Source organism: Salmo salar, chromosome ssa11, assembly GCF_905237065.1.
Source record: "Salmo salar chromosome ssa11, Ssal_v3.1, whole genome shotgun sequence".
Taxonomy (NCBI): Eukaryota; Metazoa; Chordata; class Actinopteri; order Salmoniformes; family Salmonidae; genus Salmo; species Salmo salar.
The window spans coordinates 11,749,959-11,773,234 of NC_059452.1; the positions used below are offsets into that span (position 1 = coordinate 11,749,959).

The 23,276-nt window shown below is 46.0% G+C and overlaps 1 protein-coding gene across 1 annotated transcript in view; it reads right to left on the reverse strand.

Moving 5' to 3' along the window:
* Positions 1 to 3,072: 3,072 nt before the first annotated feature.
* adamts18 (ADAM metallopeptidase with thrombospondin type 1 motif, 18) overlaps positions 3,073 to 23,276 on the reverse strand; it is a 53,264-nt gene continuing 33,060 nt past the window's right edge. The window contains exons 13-23 of the mRNA XM_014126501.2: positions 22,241 to 22,413; positions 20,389 to 20,519; positions 20,037 to 20,160; positions 19,008 to 19,252; positions 13,322 to 13,442; positions 12,650 to 12,776; positions 7,921 to 8,125; positions 6,965 to 7,159; positions 6,328 to 6,561; positions 5,789 to 5,975; positions 3,073 to 5,685 (exon numbers count right to left, since the gene is read on the reverse strand). Of these exons, the coding sequence (XP_013981976.1) occupies positions 5,567 to 5,685; positions 5,789 to 5,975; positions 6,328 to 6,561; positions 6,965 to 7,159; positions 7,921 to 8,125; positions 12,650 to 12,776; positions 13,322 to 13,442; positions 19,008 to 19,252; positions 20,037 to 20,160; positions 20,389 to 20,519; positions 22,241 to 22,413 (1,861 nt within the window). The 3' untranslated portion in view covers positions 3,073 to 5,566. The remainder of the gene's footprint in view (positions 5,686 to 5,788; positions 5,976 to 6,327; positions 6,562 to 6,964; positions 7,160 to 7,920; positions 8,126 to 12,649; positions 12,777 to 13,321; positions 13,443 to 19,007; positions 19,253 to 20,036; positions 20,161 to 20,388; positions 20,520 to 22,240; positions 22,414 to 23,276) is intronic.

Here is a 23,276-nt window from a genome sequence, read left to right on the forward strand (position 1 = left end):
ACGCATTGTTGGCAGTACTGTAGGTGACCCCAGTGTTTGTATTACTATGTAAAATAAAAGAATGTCCTCCAAAGCCATGCGACTCTAGGGAGGAGGGGTGGGCTGCTGTCTTACAAGTCAGGTACACGTCAGCACTTTGAAATACAACAGCGGAAATGGATCCGCTCACAGCTTTACATTGATTAATTCAAAGGTGTCAAAAGGAAGGTCTTCCCGAATGTACATTACGACAATTTAAGAGTCATGAAATTCTGCAGTGTGGCCTTGGAGCAGGAGAGGGAAGGCAATGCCAGAGAGAGAGAAAACGAGTGAAGGAGAGAGTGAGAGAGAGAGAGAGAGAGAGAGAGAGAGGGGGAGAGAGAGAGAGAGAGAGAGAGGGGAGAAAGAGAGAGGGACCAAATCCTTTGCTTCTACTTTGCTGCTGTTTCCTCTGCTCAAGGTCAGAGAGTGCTCTGCTAGGCTCGGTGGCCGCAGCTGGTGTCTACAGGGAAGTGGATTGTAATCAATTCGAACATTTCAAGGGGGAAATGATGAGAACGAGTCGCTCAAAGGAAGATAGATGAGAGAGGGCCGCCACAAACATACAGATCAATAATATGCATAGCCCAAAGGACAAAATACAATAAATAACAATTTTAATCGATGAGCTTGAATGGAATTGGAGTGGAAAGAAAATGACAGTACACTGAGAAATGTGCAGCGGGTGGACACAAACATAAAGGCATAGACACGTCTGGCTTTCATGTTGATATCAAATGTCTGTTAGAAATAAAATATAACTGATCTTGAGAAGGATTCACTACGAATCCAGATAATTAAACCAGGATAATAACATTACATTTACATCATTTGTTTTTGGTCATTTAGCAGACGCTCTTATCCAGAGCCACTTATTGTCTCCTCCAAGTTACAGTAGTTGTTTATGCTGTTAGGACACTCTATTGCATAGTCACTGTTTAGGATATTAATGCACATTCAGCCTGGAATTTGTAAATCTACTATAGACAATGGCTTGGTTAATTGCCCTTTGAAGAAATTATTGGTTCAACCTTGTGCTCAGATGTTCATTGGGATATTATAGAGTATGCTCGTAATCCAAAGTCCTACACAGGCAAGGCCACAAATGTGTCATGTAATATGCTCCTATTGTGTTTTGTAACCATGGCCCTAGAACCAATTGAATTGATACAAGACTACGCCATAAATTACAAACCAAGTCACATTGACACATTAATCTTATTACCTCATGTCATCTCACTATGACAACCATGAGAAACATAGTGTATCGGCTGTATAGAAGTGTACACTCCATGTGGACAGATCACCTCTTGGATCCACTCCCATCTGCCAGTCCTGACTGACTAACACTACATGGGGTGGCTCTATGGTTTCCGCTGCTCTCTCATAGCCCTGTCTTGCTGTGCTCAATGCAGCGAGACACTCTAATACCACTGGATCCCCCTATGAGAGCACTAAAGCATAGGTGTCACTCCACAAACCAAGTAGTGTTTCAGACAGGGGGGTTAATGCTGCGAGTCAACCTCTACAAAGTTGTGAAGGTTTAGGAGTCAGGGCTCAGGTCTGGATTTGGAGGGTACTAGGGAGGGTGGGGGTGAAAAGCGAGAGGGGTGTTGGGGGGGGGTCTGTGCTGGCTTCTGATTCAGTTGATGTGATGGCAGCATAAAGGCGGGTGAGAAGCTGTCAGTTCCTTTAAGACGATAATCCGAGAAATCTTTGCCAGTGACAAATGGGGCGATGGAACCTGCCATCTTTAAATTATAGAAGAAAAAAAATGGACAACTTCACCTGACAGCAACAAATGAGGCTTGTGCCTGGGCTCCTGCACAATCACACAGATCTAAACCCATCTGATGCCCTAATCCCCCTGAAATAACCCCACTGGGAATATCAGACAATCTCCACACACCCTGTCTGAGAATGTGTGTATAAGAGAAGAATGTGTGTGTGTGTGTGTGTGTGTGTGTGTGTGTGTGTGTGTGTGTGTGTGTGTGTGTGTGTGTGTGTGTGTGTGTGTGTGTGTGTGTATGTGCGTACATGTGCTCACACAAGTACGTGCTCAGTGAACTCTGTCAGACATTGTAGTGGGGATGGGAGAGGTGGCATTGAAATATGACAGTTCTCACTTCAATTGAAGTCTGCCCGCAGCCTGAGCGCTGGGAGACACAGAGAGATCACTCTCACACAGAAAAGGAGACGCTTACGGACAGAGCTCTGTTGAAATGTGATTAGAGTGACTGTCAGAAGTACGCAGCTCTCCAAAGCTTCACCTCACAGGGAGCTCAGAGGTGACTGCCTGAGTGAGGCTGAAGGATCGTGGAGTGTGGGGGTTACCACCAAGTTGCCACTTAGCTGGAGTTGGTCAGATGGCAACTTGTGCTTCACTGCCTTGAAAAACACCCACGACAACTAACTCAATGCTCAGTATGAAAGAAAGAAAAAGACTGTCGACTTTCAGCTTCAAATCAAAACACAGAAACAGTGACAGACCCATTTGGATGCTGACAGAGTATATAAAGAGATACAGTACCATATTCTTTGGAATGAATCATCTCTACAGTGTATTTCTAAATAAATTAACTGAAGTACATAATGAGGAGAAATAACCAAAGGCTGCACTGTAACGCAGTGACAGGTCTGTATGTGAGTGTTGTTGTGAGTGTTGTTGTGAGTGTTGTTGTGAGTGTTTAGGGAGGATGGAGATGACAGAGACCGGGCTGGTGATCATGGATGAAACAGACGGGGACTGTTATGCACAGGACCATGACAAGGCATACATCCTCCCATGAACCGAGTGAAGAACATAGCTGAAAAACCTCCAACTCCCAGCACCATCACTGCCCCTGAAAATCGACAAAATGGCTGCACTGATCCGCTAGGTGTTTATAATTCACCCTGCCATGCCTGCCTCTCAGTAGGACTGTAAGCGTGCAGTGGAAATGATGGGGGAATCATGCCGTCATGATTCAGGTTGGATTGAGAGAAACGTGTTGATTATACCCAATCATCCCTCCCGCTGAGTGTGGCACAAAAGTATTAGGAGCATCGGAGAGGTAGGGGGAATAAATCTTGTCATAGTTTTATTATAAAACTTTGAGAAAATGTATTAAATATTACACTGATCATGGTCTATATTACAAGCAGCTCCCCTCTCAACCAATAGTGTTCAGTTTCTCAGATCCAATGAAATAGGTAATAAATTACACACTTTTCCTGTTTTTACAGGTGAAAAGACAATAGAGCATACAACAACTGTACAGGACATGGAAAATAACAAGGACACATATAGAAATATGAATTATGCAAGGCTGATGAAAAACACACGTAAAATCAAATATCCTCCTACAGTCCAACGTGATATTTGAACGTCTATTTTGAGAGCATTCGTTCAACACCATAAACCAGGGATAATTCACACAGACAACTTACAGGAAATGGCGACTAATTGAGTGGTTTTATAATACAGAGTACCATTCCTGGTGGAAACCAGTTCATAAACATGACCGTGCGAGTATAGCAAGAAAGGCAGAGGGAGCAGTCAACAGTCCATCTTTGACCCTTTGTGAGCGTAGGTTGCAGGGATGCTGTTGAGGCCTGGTGAAGGCAGAGGAGGAAGCTGTGGTATTGGAAGGAATGGTAACCTCCCGTGATAATGACAGTGTTAGCTGTGAGCAGGCCAGACCAGAGACAGAGAGAGCCCTGCCCAGCACTGCCACCGTTCAGGAATGTCCTTCAGAATCATATCAGTCTTGCTCTTTCTGTCCCTCTACACTCTTCATCCCAAGCCACTGATGGAGAGCAGGCTGAGGAGGAGGAAAAACAACTCCCTGGTCATGAGTGCCCCTGACCAGACAAGACCTCTCTCTCTCTCTGTATGGGGCCACCCCTCTCTGGGGAGCAGGGGGAGATGTAGAATCTTTATGATCTATAGCAAACAACATCCTATACTCTAGCCATGCTCTTCCTGTTTCTCTCCCTGCTGGCTGGAAGTAAGTTGCCTTTGCTGTCTGTACAATTGGCTATCCCATTGCCTTCCACAGGGCCACTAGTGCAAATGGGATTTACCATCATGTAGCTGCGATCTACAGTATTTCATAGCACTAACTGATGCTAAAAATGAAGGTGGGGGTCAGGAGAGAGGGAGCGGGGGAGTGGAGGGATGCTGACATTTTCTCAAACAAACCAAACAGAGCTGGTCTGGATGGTGAGAGAAGGGGCAAAGTAAACAGAGTGAAGTATGCAGCAGTCCTTTTCAGAGGCATTTGTTGGTCTGCTCTGCTCCCCCCCCCCTAAAGTCTGTCTGCTCCCACCACGCCAGGCTCTGTGACTAACTAGCATTCTGAAAAAGTATGTCGAGAGAAAGTCGACAACCTCAACCCCTGGCTACCCCCGCCTCCCTCCCAACTATTCCGCCAACTCTCGCCCACCACTTCTCTCCACATCTCCCACCTGGCCAGGCAGAGGAAATAAAGCATCTTCTCTGACCCGGCCCCATCCACAGCTCCCTTTACTAGCCTGCAGACATTGATTTTCATTAATGAGTGGTGGAAGTCTGGGGGATCCTCTGTGGCTATACCCAGCGCTAGTTAATGATTTGGCATCATATCTACCCGGTGTGAAGGGACCTAGGTTCAGTGCTGCTGGCCCAATAGACAGAGGATGTTTACTTATCATTATGATGGATGGGGAAAGAACATATGGTTTCCCCCGGCAGCTGTCAGAATTGCACCAATATTTTCACAAGACACTTGGAGGATACATTACAATATGGGTAAGCAAATGTTATTTTCTCATATACAAATAGGCATGTATTCACAACATGACTATGTATGGAATGTACACATGTACTGTAAGTACTGTATCTCGTTACACAATAAAGCACCAATTATGAACCATGACAGATAGAGGGACCAGGCCTGATAAGTGCATATGAGAGTTGTGATCAAGTTTGAAAGTTTTACATGTATAATGTACAGTCTAATGATTGAATCTGCAGAGTTTTTGTGGTAGGCATACCCCTACATGTAAAGAGCTTGAATCATGGCGCACATGCAGCACACAAAGCCCATGGTACACCTGACAAATGCTAAATAACATGTGGGCCATAATAACTTAAAATGTTGTCTGAAAGCAGATGCCTTTAAATATAAAAAAACATTAGTGAGCTAAAATGCATATATTCTTAGAGCTCTTTTTGATGTTGACAATGTCTGGACATACAACACATGAATTTATACAGAGAGTGTCCTGGAATAATTTGTTGCATTGTATTTCCAGTTCTGAGAAGATGCTGTTTAGCATGAATGTCTTTACCCACATTGCCATCATTAGCACAACGTGTCCACAAACATGGAGATGATTCTCTTTTATTTCGCTAATCACTGTTAGTCAAGTACTCCAGGAACAAAGACTGCGCCTCAGTTCTCTTGTGCATTATGGCCCAAAATGTATTTTTGAACCACAGTGTCCTTTAGAGTTGTAGCGCATATTATGCAATTTCCCTCCAATTTGCAGCTAGAGGCTCATGGGAATAAGGAGTCCTCCAATCTTATAGCTTTTTGCCATTGCAGGACTTGCAGCACTGCTGTCCGTAGAACTTGTGATTGCACACACTGTGCTGAGGAACCAGGTGACACCAGCTGAAGTAGTCAACACAAGACTGTTCGTCTGACGGAGAGAGGATCAGGGGGATAGTGTTAATAAACGCGCACCAACAAAAATGTCAGACAGAACTTTACAATTGTTTCTATGAGTGGTTGAATTAGTTCACCTTTGAGTGTTGGCGCAGGAGCAGGAACGTGGGCAGGTACGTGAATAGGAGGAGCAGGACAGAAGTGTGTGTTGCAGGCCCGGGATGTTACGGGTCTCTGGTGGTTCAGGCATCCAGCTGCAGGACGTCCCTGTCTCAGACACTGGATAGAACGGGACTGTACCCCTCCCCCACAGGATACAGAACACTGAGAGAGAGAGAGAGAGAGAGCGAGAGAGAGTGTTGAAGATTGCACATAGAATATATTACGAATGCATACACCATGTCCTTTACCTCCAAGCTATGTCTAGGGAGAGGAGAGAGAGCCTACATGCATACAGACATCACAGGCCCCCTGATCAAGGGGAAGTCAGATGTCAGACTGTAAGAGGTTGCCTTGGTAGATACTACATACATATACATGAATATCACCCCCTTTGGGCCTGACAACAGAGAGGGAGAGAGCGAGAGGATGCTTCACTAAATCCACATCCATTCAACATGAATCCCCATCATGTCTGGGAGAACAGGCAGGGTGGATGGAGAGTGAATATGCGTACCTGCTGCCAAGGAGAAGAGTACCAGCCCAGGACCACTGCACTGGCTGTCCTTCCTTGGGCGACAAGTCGAGGCTCTGGGCACGGCCCCCTGCTGCAGGTCTGCTGGAGATCCCCAGAGGGTTTGGGAAGGTTCCTGCACCTTCTCATAGGGAAGTCTGTGTAGTCCCCCTGTGAATCCCTCTCCCCACAACGCAGCTCTCTCCTTCTGACCCCTGGACCACAGGATGTGGAGCACTGAGGAGTGAATGGCCAGAGGAGGCACCATTAGCAAAAAGAGAACGGAGAGAATAAGACAACGTGAGAACCCTCAGAGAGAAATACAGCTGGTCCCCCAGTGGAGCGAACAAGACAAGGTCACCCCGCATCGCCATGGCAACGGAGCTCAACTTATAAAGTGAATGTCTGAATGTCTGTAACGTTTACATTTGGTATTGAGGCTATTTGCTTTGTTTCCGAAGAGGGGACACAGCATCAGCACTCTGGATGTGTATGTTTGTCGCAAATGCATATCTGTCTAGACCTTCTCAATGCATGTATTGGTTTCATTGTGCGTCGGCGTGTACAAGGTTATACAAAGTATGTGTGGGTGTGTTTGTACAGCATGTGCGTCTGTCTGTCTGTCTCCGTGAGTCACTACCTCGCCCCAGGGTGTTGTGAACCACTGCAGCCGGTCATTCTTGGGGCAGCGGCGCAGAACGCAGGTCTCTTGGGCCTTGGGTTTGAGGTGTGGCTTACACATACTGTCCGGCACCACCACAGCCTTTGCTCCGGGGTCAGTGCTTCTGCAGAACACGCCACGCTTCCTCATCCCACGCCCACACGACTTGGAACACTGAGAGGAGAGCAGAGGAACAGAGGGTCTGGTAAACTCAGCCTGAACTCATACTGGGAGGCATGCTCAGAATGAGTTGCGTCTGAACCCTGTGAAGGATGCAGTCAATAAGGGGGATGTAGTCAGTAAGGGAGGTAGTCAGTGCACTGTAAAGTGCACTCTGTCTACAGTCCGAATGACCTGTGTCTAAATCACTCTGGGCTCTCTCTACAAAGAGACACACTCATCTTGAGATGGCCTGAGAACTCTGAAAAACAGTACAACATAACAGCGTAGGTCAGGTATGTTGCAGTGAAGAGGAAACGTCCCTCCAGGTATCTGCAGTATCGCTGACAGACAGGCGTTTACAGAAACAGCAGGTGGAGATCCCAGTCACCACTGACTCAGACGGAGAACACTGTCGCTGATCATGACTAGGTATCATAGCCTCTATAAATCCGGCCATGTCAGTTTTGCCTAGCCAACTCTAAACTGAGGGACTCACAATAATGGTGCGTGATTAATGATGATAATATGATTGAAATAGTTATGTTATATAGTACTGTTCTCAGGCCAGTGAGTACGCAATTAACCATGTGTCCAGCAGAGGGCAGTAAAGTGTTTTCTCCATGCAATAGGCCACCGCAGACATTTGCTTATTAATTGCAGCGTTACCTGACATATCTCAAAGTCCTATATTATCAAATTAAGAGATTTCCCCCCCAAACATTTTTTTCATAATGTAATGGCAGTATATGGGCATGTCGTGCAGTGTGGCCTACCTGTGACCAGGCCCCAGAGCTCCACTCAGGTGGGCAAGCCTGGGTGTGGCAAGGCTGCACCTGGGCTGGGGCGATGACGGGGCACAGGGAGTGAGCCACCACCTCCTCCCGCTGGTACGTCACCTTACGCAAGCACTGGATGTGACGTGTCTGTTGGCCACCTCCACAGGACTGACTGCAGGGCCCCCAGTTCCCTGTTGTCCAGCTGAGGAGAGAAACGGAGAGAGATGTGTCAGCCCATGTAGCAAACCAACAAACGCTCCTCAAAAAAGAGTGACTGAATTATGAGAAACAGAATGGCGGTAAACCTCTTAGACTGACTCATAAACCTGCACATAATCTCACTGTCACAAACACACACTGCAGAATAACTGCTGTACTCAGCAGTCAGCAGGGAACCTATCCAAACAGATGATTCGGCTGTATACTTTCCCCTCCTAACCTCTGTCATAAGCGTGTCAACCACATGACGCAGATCCCTAATCACGGCAAGGAACCACAGATTTCCTACATTTATTTTGGGTCTAAACACACCCATCACTCTCTACTCTATGCCCACAGGAAGGACAGAGACACACGCACACACATACAGGCATATACACACGCACCCACACTCACACAAACATACTGCACATGTGCTGTAACAGCATCAGTGCCCACCTCTGCACGCAGCACACACACGAGAATCTAAACATAAACAGTACATCCCTGGGGCAGACCTCCCAGCCACCCAGGTCTTCTATACCAGGCGGTGTCAGAGGAAGGCCCTAAAAATGGTCAAAGCCTCCAGCCACCAAAGTCATAGACTGTTCTCTCTGCTACCGCACTGCAAACGGTACCGATGCAGTCTGGAACCAACAGGACCCTGAACAGCTTCTATCCCCAAGACATAAGACTGCTAAATAGCTAGCCAAATTATCTGCGTTGACAATTTCTGCACTCACTTTTTTTTTGACTCATCACATACACTGCTGCTACTGTTTAGTATCTGTCACTTTATTCCTAGTTATATGCACATATCTACCTCAAGTTACCTAGCACCCCTGCACATCAACTCGGTACTGGTACCCCGTGTATATAGTCAAGTCATTGTTACTAATTGTGTAACTATTGTTACTTTTATTATTACGTGTTTTACTTTTCTATTATTTCTCTATTTTTTTCTCTCTCTCTGCATTTTTAGGATGGGCTCATAAGTAAGCATTTGACTGTCAGTCATCACCTGTTGTTTACGAAGTATGTGATTAATAAAATGTGGTTTGATTTGTATACAACATACTTAAACACTGCAAGGTTTCCACCATACAGTATTAGGCTAACCTTATACAGCCAACTCTCACCTTCAGTTAACCCCTTAGCCCAACTCTCCTCTCCCCTGGCCTGGTCTGGTCTGGCCGTAGGGAGGGACAGGATGCTACACTCAGTGTTTCCACTAGTTGTGGCCTTCTGGTATCTCTGGATCATTCTCAGCCTCTGATGAAAGCAGCCTGCCTCGAAAATAGACTGTGTCTTGGCATTTTGGGGCGAAGGGAGATTAGCGCAAATGACTGCTCTGACAACCACATGACCAGGGGCAAGGAGGATGGACAGCTAACTCAGTCGAGTTCTGAAGCTCCGGTGCCGACCAGCCACTCCTACTGCCCTTCTGTCAGACCTTTCATTTCCCTTCAAACCCAGCTCTGATAAATAAGAGAGAAGGCTAAACTGCAATTTTGAGGGGAGAAACACAACCCGTCTAGCAAAGCACCGGTTCAGATTTCTATTCTCTTTTTTTCCCCCACTGCAATATAAATAAAAATATGTGCTTCAATGTTGGCTTAGCTGTAATTTGTATTTCTGGAATCTTTCAATAACTCGCATATATCCAGCCATACAATTTAACTTGAAAAATGTAGGGAATATTGAGAAATACTGGATGGCTTGGTTACATTTTACTGTCATGGTACGGGGTGCATTTCGCTGGCATACGTTGACTTTTCATCGGATGCATAATCTGACTGATAAATTACTATACCAACAATCTGTTCAAGTGTAACGTAGCAGTGAAAGATCTTGCACAGCAACCAAAAGCACCTCAGGTTAGAACTTCAAGCACCATTCTAAACAGCAGTCTCTCTGAGCACCTCCTCCTCCTCCTCCTCCTCCCTGCTCTGGGCCTGCCTGCTGCTGTCTCCCTGTTTCTCCCATTGTTTAGTGCACGTGCCACAACTACCCAGGAAGAGCCAGGTAAGTAACTCTACAGCTGCAGCCTGCCTACAGGGATCTTCTCCAGAGCATTAAATAAACTATAAACTAAATAAATAATCAAGTCAAATAAATAAAAAGGGAAACAAAAGTAACATTGAGAGAGACAGACAGAAGAAAGGAGAGAGAGAGAGAGAGAGAGTAGAAACGGATGCACCAGGGGAACTGCAAAACTCTTTAAGGCATTAACATTTATCTTTCCGGTGACATCCTGGGCTGGCTGCTAGCGGGCCTCGTGGTGTTTGATCTCGCCATGCCCCATACTGCACAGAAGCCGGTGGCCCTTGCAGGCAAGCCTGCATTGTCTGGTTGAGGCTGGGGCTGGGGCCCCGAGACCAGTGCTCAGGCTGGAGTTGCTGGATTCCTGGCTGGCTAGACTGATCTGGCTCTGTGGGGATCCAGACTGTCTCTCTATAATAAAACATGGACAGACCTGTCAGCACTGCAGATAGTCGCTGGAAAGAGGCCTCTTTTACGTTCCTCCTTTTCTGTTTTGATAGCATGCCCATACAGTTTGGAAGTATTTGTAAAAGGTATCCCATAAATCCTGACACTTCATCAGCGGGAAACAGGGTCCACTGATACAGAAGTCTGGTACTGATGAACAGGACTCTGCTCTTGGATTTATGTTGATGATATCATTCACCTGGACGGCACACTTCCTCTCCAGCTCACACGGGGGCAGGTCATTAGTGGTCTGGTCCATTTAAACTTTTCCCCTGATAACAGATATAGTCTGACCCAGATTACAGGGAAGAAACCCCCTCTCAAATGGTGGGAGCCTCACAGAAAAACAGTGGCAGCATGTTTTAGTTGTAACTGATAGCGCCCTGGCTGGTTATTAACCCTCTCAGGCGGGCAGCACAGACTCGGGTCTTAGCCTTCTATACAGCGACGGAGCCGCCTTTGGAAATGTGACGTGGCAAAAATGTGACAGCAGCACATACCACAGAAGAAGAGAAGGTGATCTCTGTGGTATGTGCTGCTGTCAAAATTTGATGACGATAGTCCCCTGAGCACAGAAGAAAGTGAGTGGTTTAAGTGGTCTAGCACCAGGCCTACAACATGTCTGAGCGATAATGATGTAGAATAGAATGATGTACCAACGCACTCCCCAAGATGCAACAGTACCGTACTCACACAACAACACACACAGCAAAGGCACTCACTGACTCCCAGCAGGCTTAGAGTTGTTTCAATTACCCACTGTTATTGAACGATTTGTCAAGATTTGGACAGGGAAAGCTGCACTGGTTACTATTGTTTCTTTAAGGAAGTCATATGGTCCTGATTTCCACCTCACCCACCATCACTCATATACGCTGTATTGTAACGTGAGTGTAGGGGTGGGACTTCAGACAACACAGGCAGACAACAATGAGGAGAGGATGACAGGCGAGTGGAGAGAGAGAAGACGTTTGTCATCTCTTTGTCAGTGTGTCGGGCTCAAAGAGTCTCTCTACTGACGGGTTCATGGCTGTTCCTTTTGATGCAGGAGCATCGTAAATCGATCCAGTCCCATAGGAACTGAATGGATTGTCACTGGAGCAGAGCTCAAAGTGAAGTCCATTCAATATGCCAACTTTTTATTTGCAAAGTTGAGAATAATATCCAGTGACTGAAGAAAATGGTTGGTGTCTGAAATAAATTCCTCGAAGGATGAGACCAACCAAAATGTCTGAAAGGGTTGCTGGTGCCCAGTAAGTGTCTGGAAATTACTTTTACTGGTCTGTCGTGGTTGCAGAAAATTGTTGACTATCCCAATTTAGTAGACAGTCGTTAATAATTGCCAAATAAATTCATCTGTAATCTCTGTCTGGCTTTTTCTAGAATCTTCATTCTTTCTCTCCTGCGGTGAAGACCGGTCATTGAGGAGAAACGAGATGCTGTGGTGGTCTTCTTCAGAGCTGCCTCTGTGCTGAACCTTATCAGTGCGAGCAGTACTCAAACGGCCAGGCAGAGTAAAACTGAGCATGAGTGGGGCTGGGGCGGCTCTCTGTGGCCTAGAAGCTGTGGCTTTGAGCAGGGGCCAGCGCTGGGAATACCAGGCAGGCCTGCCCCTGTCTGGAGGGTATGTTAATCCTGTTTGGTTTGGGAGCCGGAGCCTTGGGTAGGGAACGTACGGGGCTCTCCAGCAGGACGCGACAAGGAGAGAAGGCTGAGTAGTCCCTGCCCACAGCAAAGAGACCACACCAGCATCCCAGACCAAGCCACAGCAGCTCGCCAATGGAACTACTGCACAGAAAGTAGGCTGAGGTTGTGGTATGTGTCTGTCAGAAAGAGAGAGAGAAGGAGAAAAAGCGAGAGAGAGAGAGAGAGAGAGAGCGAGAAACAGAGAGAGAGAGAGAGAGACAGAGACAGAGACAGAGAGAGAGAGAGAGAGAGAGAGAGAGAGAGAGAGAGAGAGAGAGAGAGAGAGACAGAGAAAGAGAGAGAGAAACAGAGAGACAGAGCGAGAGAGACCGAGAAAGAGAGAGTTAATTACTAGGCAGGGCAGGGCTGCGTGTTGCACAGGTGAGAGCTGAGCACTGGTCTGGTCTGAGGGTTGCACTGTGTCGAGTTGACTTGGGTCCGCTGATCTTGCAAACAGATGGCCTTTGTCGAGATCTGACCTGAAAGAGAGAAAAAGAGAGAGAGAAAGAGAGCAAGGCAGACAGACATCATTCTTTTCAGTTTTCCTTGTGTTTTACAACCACTGAAAGGTCACACAAAGCCCACTCTCTTCTCCCGTCTGAGCAACATGGGAGGGCTTGACAACTAAAGTAAAGTATGAACGAAATAGTGACAGGGTGCAGATAGCGATCTCTGCTCTAAGCTTGTCTAGAGCTCTCTGTCTGCTCGGTCTGCTGTCACCCTCCCTACTGGGATAAAGTGAATGGAGTAAGGGAGCCACTGATCCAGGCTCACATATAACAACACACACACATTCGCTGACATACATTGATGAGTGAATAGGACAGAGTACTCAGGGAGGTCTGTAAAGGACCAAGGGGAGACTGTGCAACCTTTTCACTGTCGCTTACAAAGATGCTTTTGATAAGCCAGAATGCACTTCCTGCCACCCCAATGCACCACACACACACACACACACACACACATACACACACACACACACACACACACACACACACACACACTTCTCTCATCCAAGGCTCACCTCCAGCACACGGGGCAGAGCAGTCGGAGCGAACCACTCCCCATGTGTAGTTGGGTTTCCTCTCACTGCGAGGCAAGGTGTACTCCCACACCACACCCGGGTTCTTACCCTGCAGCAGGATCTGAGGGAGAGGGAGAGAGGGGGATATGACAGTGATGTAATGGATCCGTCTTAGCACCTCGACAAGTGTGGTTAGCAGTCATTCTCCTCCCCTGCCAAAATAGACAAGTCTAAGCATACCCTGAAGTGGTTCCAAGCAATGGACCATAGAGAATGACAATGAAAAACTAAGACAAGTGAAGTGGCAGGAAACCAGTGACTTGGTGACAATGGCGTTGTGGAACTGTGTGTGTGTGTGTGTGTGTGTGTGTGTGTGTGTGTGTGTGTGTGTGTGTGTGTATGTGTGTGTGTGTGTGTGTGTGTGTGTGTGTGTGTGTGTGTGTGTGTGTGTGTGCGTGTGTGCGTGCATGTCTTTGTATGTGTGTGTCTGTGTGTGGCCCTTTAAGGGTCCGATAGACAAAGCTCTGTGACTGAACCAAAAACTGACCGCTTGGCAGACCTAGATGTTGGGTCATGGAGCACAGGCTGGGGTTGCTTCTAATGGAGTGGAAAGCTCTCAAAATGAAGGGCTGCTTTGTTCCCCATAGACTTGGCCAAAACTTTTTGGGGGACAATATTCAAACCAAACTCAGGGATTTGTTGACAATGACCAGCAGCAGTGACACTGACTTAATAGATTTAGGCATGTAAGCAAATAGCAAATTCTTTACCTATGACAAGTAATTGTTTCTCATATCAAACGCTAATATTTGTCTCAAATGTTGTTGTGTATGTGACCCAGTAAGACATACACACACACATGCTTTAAGAGTTTTACCAGCTAAATGTGCTAACAGCCTCAGCCCTCACCGTAGATGATCCCTATTGTAGTCCAACTAGAGTAAAGACAGGGGGTTTACACATAAATACATCTGTACTGGGATCAGATAAAATTACTGTGCATCTGTACATCTGTCCCGTGGGCACAGTCAGCGATATGAACTTTATGTGCATCCGGATAGATGCTGAAAGGCGCTCTCCGAAGCTCAGTGAAGCAGGACATGAGAACGTGAGACTGCTCTGTACTGAGTTGTACGGGCTCCAAAGGCACACTCCAGTGAGTCCACAACAGGTAGCAGAAACCAAGAACCTCGGCAGTAGGCATGGTGAGAACCAAATTGGATTGAAAGCGTTATCAGAGGAGTCGTTGCAGAGAGGGTCTGCTCGTGACGGCGCACACCTGTCACCATCGTTACGCGCATCAGACTCACCTGGACTCCATTACTTCCCTAATTACCTTCCCTATATATGTCACTCCCTTTGGTTCCTTCCCCAGGCGTTACTGTTTCTGTGTCATGTCCGTGTGCTGTTAGTGTTTCTTGTTTTTGTATTACATTGTGTTTATTTTTTAAAACACTCACTCACTGAACTTGCTTCCCGACTCTCAGCGCACATCGTTACAGTTAAGCTGACCCCCAGAGATTCCAGGCTAACTATGTTGCCTTGGAGTTGTGCCATTGGACCCTTCACGCTAGCCTGTCCACGACCGGTCCAAATTTACAGCAGGCACGGCAAACACAAGTTCCAGAACGTGGCCCCAGGGGCTCCCCTGTCCATCTGGAGCACAGAAAGCCACCTGACATCAGACACAACACGAGACAGCCCTCCCTGACCCTGCCTGCCTGTGAAAGTCCACAGCCCTAACTGCCCTCTCCCCACCTCCACCTCCATCCAAGCCTCAACCTAATTCACATTTTTTTATTATTATTATTTTTCATTTCACTTTTATTTAGCCAGGTAGGCCAGTTGGGAACAAGTTCTCATTTACAACTGCGACCTGGCCAAGATAAAGCAAAGCAGTGCAACACAAACAACACAGAGTTACACATGGGATAAACAAACGTACAGTCAATAACACAATAGAAAAATCTATATACAGTGTGTGCAAATGTAGTATGATTAGGGAAGTAAGGCAATAAATAGGCCATAGTGGTGAAATAATTACAATTTAGTATTAACACTGGAGTGATAGATGTGCAGAAGATGATGTGCAAGTAGAGATACTAGGGTGCAAAGGAGCAAAAAAATGACCTGGAGCCAGTGAGTTTGGCGATGAATATGAAGCGTGGGCCAGCCAACGAGAGCATATAGGTCGCAGTGGTGGGTAATATATGGGACTTTGGTGACAAAATGGATGGCACTGTGATAGACTACATCCAATTTGCTGAGTAGAGTGTTGGAGGCTATTTTGTAAATGACATCGCCGAAGTCAAGGATCGGTAAGATAGTCAGATTTACGAGGGTATGTTTAGCAGCATAAGTAAAGGAGGCTTTGTTGTGGAATAGGAAGCCAATTCTAGATTTCATTTTGCTTAATGTGAGTCTGGAAGGAGAGTTTACAGTCTAACCACACACCTAGGTATTTGTAGTTGTCCAAATATTCTAAGTCAGAACCATCCAGAGTAGTGATACTAGATGGGCAGGTGGGTGCGGGCAGCGATCGGTTGAAGAGCATGCATTAAGTTTTACTTTCATTTAATAGCAGTTGGAGGCCACGGAAGGAGTGTTGTATGGCATTGAAGCTCGTTTGGAGGTTTGTTAACACAGTGTCCAAAGAAGGGCCAGATGTATACAGAATGGTGTCGTCTGTGTAGAGGTGGATCAGAGAATCACCAACAGCAAGAGCAACATCATTGATATATACAGAGAAAAGAGTCGGCCCAAGAATTTAACCCTGTGGCACCCCCATAGAGACTTCCAGATGTCCGAACAACAGGCGCTCCAATTTGACACACTGAACTCTATCTGAGAAGTAGTTGGTGAACCAGGTGAGGCAGTCATATGAGAAACCAAAGCTGTTGAGTCTGCCGATAAGAGTGCGGTGATTGACAGAGTCGAAAGCCTTGGCCAGGTCAATGAAGACGGCTGCACAGTACTGTCTTTTATCGATAGCGGTTATGATATAATTTAGGACCTTGAGCGTGGCTGAGGTGCATCCATGACCAGCTCGGAAACCAGATTGCATAGTGGAGAAGATACGGTGGGATTCAAAATGGTCGGTGATCTGTTTGTTAACTTGGCTTTCGAAGATTTTAGAAAGGCAGGGTAGGATAGGTAGGTCTGTAACAGTTTGGGTCTAGAGTGTCTCCCCCTTTGAAGAGGGGGATGACCGCGGCAGCTTTCCTATCTTTAGGGATCGCAGACGATACGAAAGAGAGGTTGAACAGGCTAGTAATAGGGGTTGCAACGATTGCGGCAGATAATTTTAGAAAGAGAGGGTCCAGATTGTCTAGCTCAGCTGATTTTTAGGGGGTCCAGATTTTGCAGCTCTTTCAGAACATCAGCTATCTGGATCTGGGTGAAGGAGAAGTGGGGAGGCTTGGGCAAGTTGCTGTGCAGAGCTGTTGGCCGGGGTAGGGGTAGCCAGGTGGAAAGCATGGCCAGGCGTAGAAAAATGCGGTGCTTGACTGCTCTCTGATATGCCACAGTGGTTTCAAACAGACAAAAACCAACAATCTAACAACATCTCAACTTGCTATTCTCACATAATTAGAGTAGATTAATGCCTATGAAAATAATCATTAATACTTTGTCCCAGGGTATATTATTCATTTCACTGTAGCTCTCATTAGGCTAAGGGGAAAATGATGATGAATTACAGAGTGGCAGACATTGGTACAACTCCCCAGCATCACCTGCTGCCTGCCTGCTGCCCAGGTCCACAATCCTCTGCTCTGGACTGGCGTGACCCCACCGAACACTTTGCCACAAGAATGTGAATACAGAGAATAAGCCCTATTCTATTTCAAATAACATCCCTAGAGCTCACCATATGTTATGTCTCGTTTCTCTCCGCCTTTCTCCTTCCATTCTCCTGTCTGATTAGGCTATATATATGAACACTGTCAGAGTTTACCCTCACCACTCTTCAACATTTGTTTTCATAAATTGTTTCTAGTTGAGTCAGTTTCTCAGAACATTCAATAATGTTCTAGTTTTCCACGACAGCATAAAATATCTGCCAGGCTCAGTGGAAATCAGTTTCCTTCCCCTTCTGTTGCGTTTCTAATTTGGAACGTATTTAAGTCTCTCTCTCTGTGCCCTGACCCAAGCTTTTCAGATCTATACAGTTCAATTGCAGAATTATTTAAATCTTTTAATCTGTGTCCCTCTCTCTTCTATTTGTAATTACGGAACATACTTAGAGAGATTAATGTCCTCTCATTTGCAGATCAGCGACCTGCTACTGCTAACCCTGCTAGTGGACACATGACTCTTAGGCTACATGGGAGAAAACCATGTCAGTGCAGCAAGCAGCATGCTGTTACCACGCTGAGAATGGAGCCCTAAGCACTTTAAAGTCGATCAAATCAGGTTAGTTCAACTGTGTGTGGTGATGTAAAGCTAACAAAAACACATGTCTACATTGGAACTACACGGTCAAATCCCCCCTTTCTGCAAAATGACAAAAATTACTAAAAGGCATTCCAGGGATTTCACTATGGCATTTCTCGTATATTTATAGGCGCCGTTTAAACTTCAGCTCTCAGGTCACAGGTAGCCCGAGGCCGAGGGCTTTGTCCAAACTAGCTTTTACATGACTTTCACCTTGCCTTTGGTGGATAGATAACAAACCAAACTTTCTAAACTCACCTGGTTTTCCCCTCTCTGTTTCTAAGTTCAAAGGGCATGTGAAAAAAGCTTGCCACCGTTTACATAGCTATCTGGGGAATATATCCTCTACCTCTCAACACCCTAACTCTTAAATATACAAACTAAAGCATGACCAACCTTGAGAGTCACTTATTCGCCAAGGACAATCAATAACATTCAACTGTCAGGAGCTTAATTTCTATTCGTTTCGACCATCAGTTGCAGCAATGTGTGACGACAAGTAATGGCTTGCTTTTACCTCAGAGCTTAGGCCTCTGCTCTGACAGACAAAGATAATACATAAGAATGTGCTGAGCGTGTGCAAACTGTGCAGTGTCTGTGTCCAACCAGCTGCTATGTCTACATCTTTATTAACAGCACGTTTTAAAAGGAAAATACTACATCACAGGATCACATACTAGGGCCTGTGACACATAAAGTGAGGGGTCCGCTTTGACCTGGACGGTGAATATGGAAGCACGATGGCCCATTTAGCCTAACGGACACCTTTTTCTCCCTTCTCTCTCTTCCTCTCTCTCGCTCTGTCGGTCTCCCCCCCTCCCCCCCCCCACCCACCCCCTCTCTCTCTGAGATGCCTGACACCTCTCCCCGCTACTCTATTGAAGTTAAAGCCGCCGGCCCGGTTTCAGATCAATTTTGCGGAATGTGCAGATTTTGTTTCTTCTTTTGCATGACGTGCACGATTCTGGAAGTTCAAAGCGCATGGCGAGCTGTTTGAACCCCAGACCTCTTGATTTTAGAGATGAAAGCCCCGACGACATCAGAATCAGGACACAATTAATCCTGAACAGTAGCGTTACTCCCCTGTACCACTCGTTGTTGTTGGGAGTTTTCAATTTTTTTTCCCGCCCACCCTGCACTACAGCCCGGCCTTGTTTTCATCTGAGTGAGCGTCCGAGCGCTGTGCCAAGGCCCTGTCACCGCTAATTCGCTAACGGACGTCAGGGCAGACGGGGACGGAGGGGCAGCTTACTTCAAAGACCAGGGTCTCATTAGTGGGTCCAGCCGCGTACAGGCTCTCTGGGCGGTTGAAAGAGCGCTGATAGTCAAACACCGTCCCACCGAACTGGAACTTTCCGGGCCAGTCCACCGTCCAGTCCCCTGTCAGATAGTACTTCCTCTTCAGGGTGCGTACAGCCAGGTAGCTGGTAGAGATCTCCATCTCCTGAACATGGATGCTCCGAGCTCCAGGTGGGATGGTCACCATGGCGTAGTATTCTGAACAGGGAGAGAAAGAGCTCATTTACCTTCTGAGAGTCAGGAAATTGATTTATTAGAGATTCATCTTTTTTTTCAACTTGGCAACACTCATTACAGTGGATACACAGAGCACAATTTGTATAATAATCCCATACAAGCAACAGACTGTCATGGGTATTTTCAAGTATTTTATTGGGATGAATTCTCATCAAGACCAAACCAAAAAAGTAGATTACCAGTGCAAAAAAACACCTTCAAACGAAAAACTTTCCCTGGTTTTAATCTTACCTTTGTGCATTGAATTACAGAGTGTTTTATATAACATGATCATATGGTGCCATGTTTTCAGTAAAGAGGTGAGACAGTAAGCTTAATTCACTGAGACAGCATAAACCATTATAACTCTCTGCAGTACACAGCTGCCCTGGTGTAACGACGCATGCAAGCTGCCACATAAATAACTTTCCACTATATTAGAAGCAACCCCAGCCTGTGCTCCATGACCCAACATCTAGGTCTGCCAAGCGGTCACTTTTCGGTTCAGTCACAAAGCTTTGTCTATTGGACCCTTAAAGGGCCACACACACAGTGATCTGGAAAGGTTGCTATTAGCCAGTTGTGAGAGTATAGTATTAGGTCTGGAAGAAGGGACTGTCTCCCCTCTAGCATCTGCTAGAGAATTCACCCTGTCATGTTCAGATAACTCTGCCCCAATAACACTGTGCCAGAACTGTCCTACAACAGAGCTCCCCCTCTCGCCCACCGAAACATATGACCCTGTCAGTCTTCTTGTTTGACGTACCGTTAGCTCTGTGCTGGAGGACGTAATGGCCTTTGAAGAACTTGCAGGTGGAGTTGTCCCCTCTACAAACTCCACAGGCATCCAGAGTTGCCTTAGAGCCCAGGACCTGGTCACAACCCACCGGCTGCAGGATGGAAGTAAACAGAAGGAACTTAGATAACACAGAAAGCATCCTGTGTTCTATATCACATTCAGTTGACTTAGATGTAGTTTTATTTTTTTAAATTTTATTTTACCTTTATTTAACTAGGCAAGTCAGTTAAGAACAAATTCTTATTTTCAATGACGACCTAGGAACAGTAGTTAATGTGTTGCTGTACAGTACATCACGTTCCTCAAATCTGTAGTTTACCTCACAGACTCCTTCGATGCACACGTCACCTCTGTGGTCTGAGCAGGATGTCCCATCCTTGACTTTGCTAGCCATGGCAAAGAAGAAGGCAAAGTCCTCAGCGATGCAGTACAGCTTGCAGATATCCTCAGCTACAGAGGACATAGAGAAGATTTATGTTATGTAACATTTGTGTTATAAACAAGATCATGATGGTAATTCTGCACCTGTGCATTAGCCAATTCCTCCTTCCCAAGTGTGAGTCTCCAGGATTGTATAGAGAGCACAAACCTCCTTATGGCCTCTCTCTTTGTCACTGGTACACTCCATATTACAATGTGGGGATTAGGACAGGGCTATGGTAATGAAGGAGCCGTACTCGGCAATTGATGAGGCAAGATAGGAGCCAATCGATGGAGTACTGGTGAAGAGTGTATACAGGGTACTATTGTGTTAATGGTGCATGTCCACTGCAGCGCAATGTACAGAACCTCTGGGGACTGACGGAGTAGCAGAACCTCTGGGGACTAAAGGAGTAGCAGACCCTCTGGGGACTGAAGGAGTAGCAGACATCTGGCACAATTCACATACGTCAGACCTGAAAGGCTGTTACAAATGAGCCCATGAAACAGGGAATGCAGAGAGGGCAGCTTCTCCACAAACCTCACACAGAGCTCCAGACATAGGCTCCCGGGTTCTACTGTACAACACACAGTAACAGTCTAATGACAGGGGTGTTACCAGCAGCATGACAGCCTGGGGACACAAGGGCATCATTATCTGACCAGCTTCAGTTTTGAGACTGTCTCTGGCTGTTCAGATTCCTTCCATCTTTTCTTAATGCCAATCTCTTACATTACCGAGGATGTGTACCACTGAACGCATTCCAGAAGCATTTTACGGATTTCTATTTGACATTTCATGTTAGTAATTCACATCCGTAGGCCAAGGCACTTGATTTCATAAAGTGTATTGGATCTGGTGCTTAGGGCCCAGTTAGACCAGGGTAAGACTGCCTTTACCTCCTGGTACCTCGGCTTGTCAGCTGAAAAGATGCCAAGGTCAGACACCATAGGGAGTGTCTCTCCACAGGGAGAGAGAGAGAGGAGGGAGACCGGTGTGGAAGCACTCTACAATCAGCCTTTAATTAACGGAGGCGACCGTTCACCTCAGGCCCCAGGAGGCTTTTCAGGATCTGCTGCTGGCATCTTCATAAGTCAGTGTCTCGCAAAGGGAATGGGGTGACAGCCAAACTCTCTATCTCGTTCTCTCTCTATCTATCTCTCTCACTCTCCATCCCTTATCTCTCACTCATACAGTATGTATGGTGTAGACACAGGTAAAACCTGCCTTAAGGGCTTCCTTTATAATATATTCTTTCTCCCTGAGAGAGAGCGGGTGGCTACATGTTTCCCATGTAGATTAGACTGAAAGGTTATCCACAGCACTCCCATGCATGAGTAGACTGACACATTGATATGGTGCACATGAGGCACATTTTTGGCTTCATTATTCAAATTAGTAAACAAGGTTTGTCACAAAAGTTTTAAAAAGATTTGCAAAGTCATCCAACATATAGCCTAATTTGAGAGTTTTACAAGTATAAACAGGACATAAAGTTCTGATCAATCTGCAATGTTAATTAAATGCATTTTTAACAAGCACTGTATTTAACTCGACTGTGTTTTCTTACATCTCTTGATTTATAAAGTCGCTCTCATACTTTTGGATTTCCTATAAATGTCCCTCTTGGGGGTACGGCGAATCTATAAAATCTGGCTGAATGAGGTGCATTCTTGATGTACTCTGCTGGCTCATTCAACATTTACCCTGTTCCTAATTACAGGGGGAATTGAACAAATAGTTGCCATACCTTCCACCTTGGTGTAGGGCTTCCATTTGTAGTACCAGCCCCTGAAGGGTTTGCTGTTGTACTCAGCACACTGCTGGGCACGGAAGTCCACTCCGCTTGGCTGGCACGGCTTTGTGTTACACAGCTGGTTGAGACGAGCGGAGCCCTGGCAAAACTTCCCGTTGTGTTGTGGCCTAAAGAAACACACAATTAACACATGTAGACCCGACACAGATGTGACATAGGTTAGGGCAGGCGTTCTCTTCTTCTCATGTTCAACACATGGGGAGAAGGGACTCAAGCCAACATTTCTAGGGCCCTGTTTTGACAGTTTCAAAGCAGAAAGAAATAAATCACATTTAAGACTCAGCAAGATCAAGTCAAGACCAAGTATACACTGCCTGCACAATTATTAGGCAAATTGTATTCCTCGGGATTAATTTTATTGTTGAACAAACACAGTGCTCTCAGTCAATCCAAAATGTTATTGAACCTCAAACCTGAATGTTTAACAAAGGAAAAGTGAGTATTGTCTTTCTCAGGGAAATATATAAGTGTGCACAATTATTAGGCAACTATTAGTGTGCAGAATTATTAGGCAACTAAATTACAAAAATAATTTCTCTCAACTCACTTGTTTATTCTCAATTTTTAGAGTGGAGTCTGTCCAATGAGTCTGTCAGTTTCTTGATCTGTTCACGGTCAATTTTCGCTGAAGCAGCAACCATAGCCTCCCAAATGCTGTTCAAAAAGGTGTATTGTCTTCCATCACTGTAAATCTCACGTTTGAGAAGGGCCCACAAGTTCTCAATAGGATTTAAGTCAGGTGAGGAAGGGGGCCAGGTCATTATTCAGGCATCTTTGAGGCCCTTGCTGGCTAGCCAGACAGTGGAGTACTTGGATGCATGTGATGGAGCATTGTCCTGCATAAAGATCATGGCCTTCTAGAATGCTGAGGACTTCTTCCTGTACCACTGTTTGATGAAAGAATCTTCCAGAAACTGGCAGTAGGTTTGGGAGTTGAGTTTCAGTCCATCTTCAACCTGAAAAGGTCCAA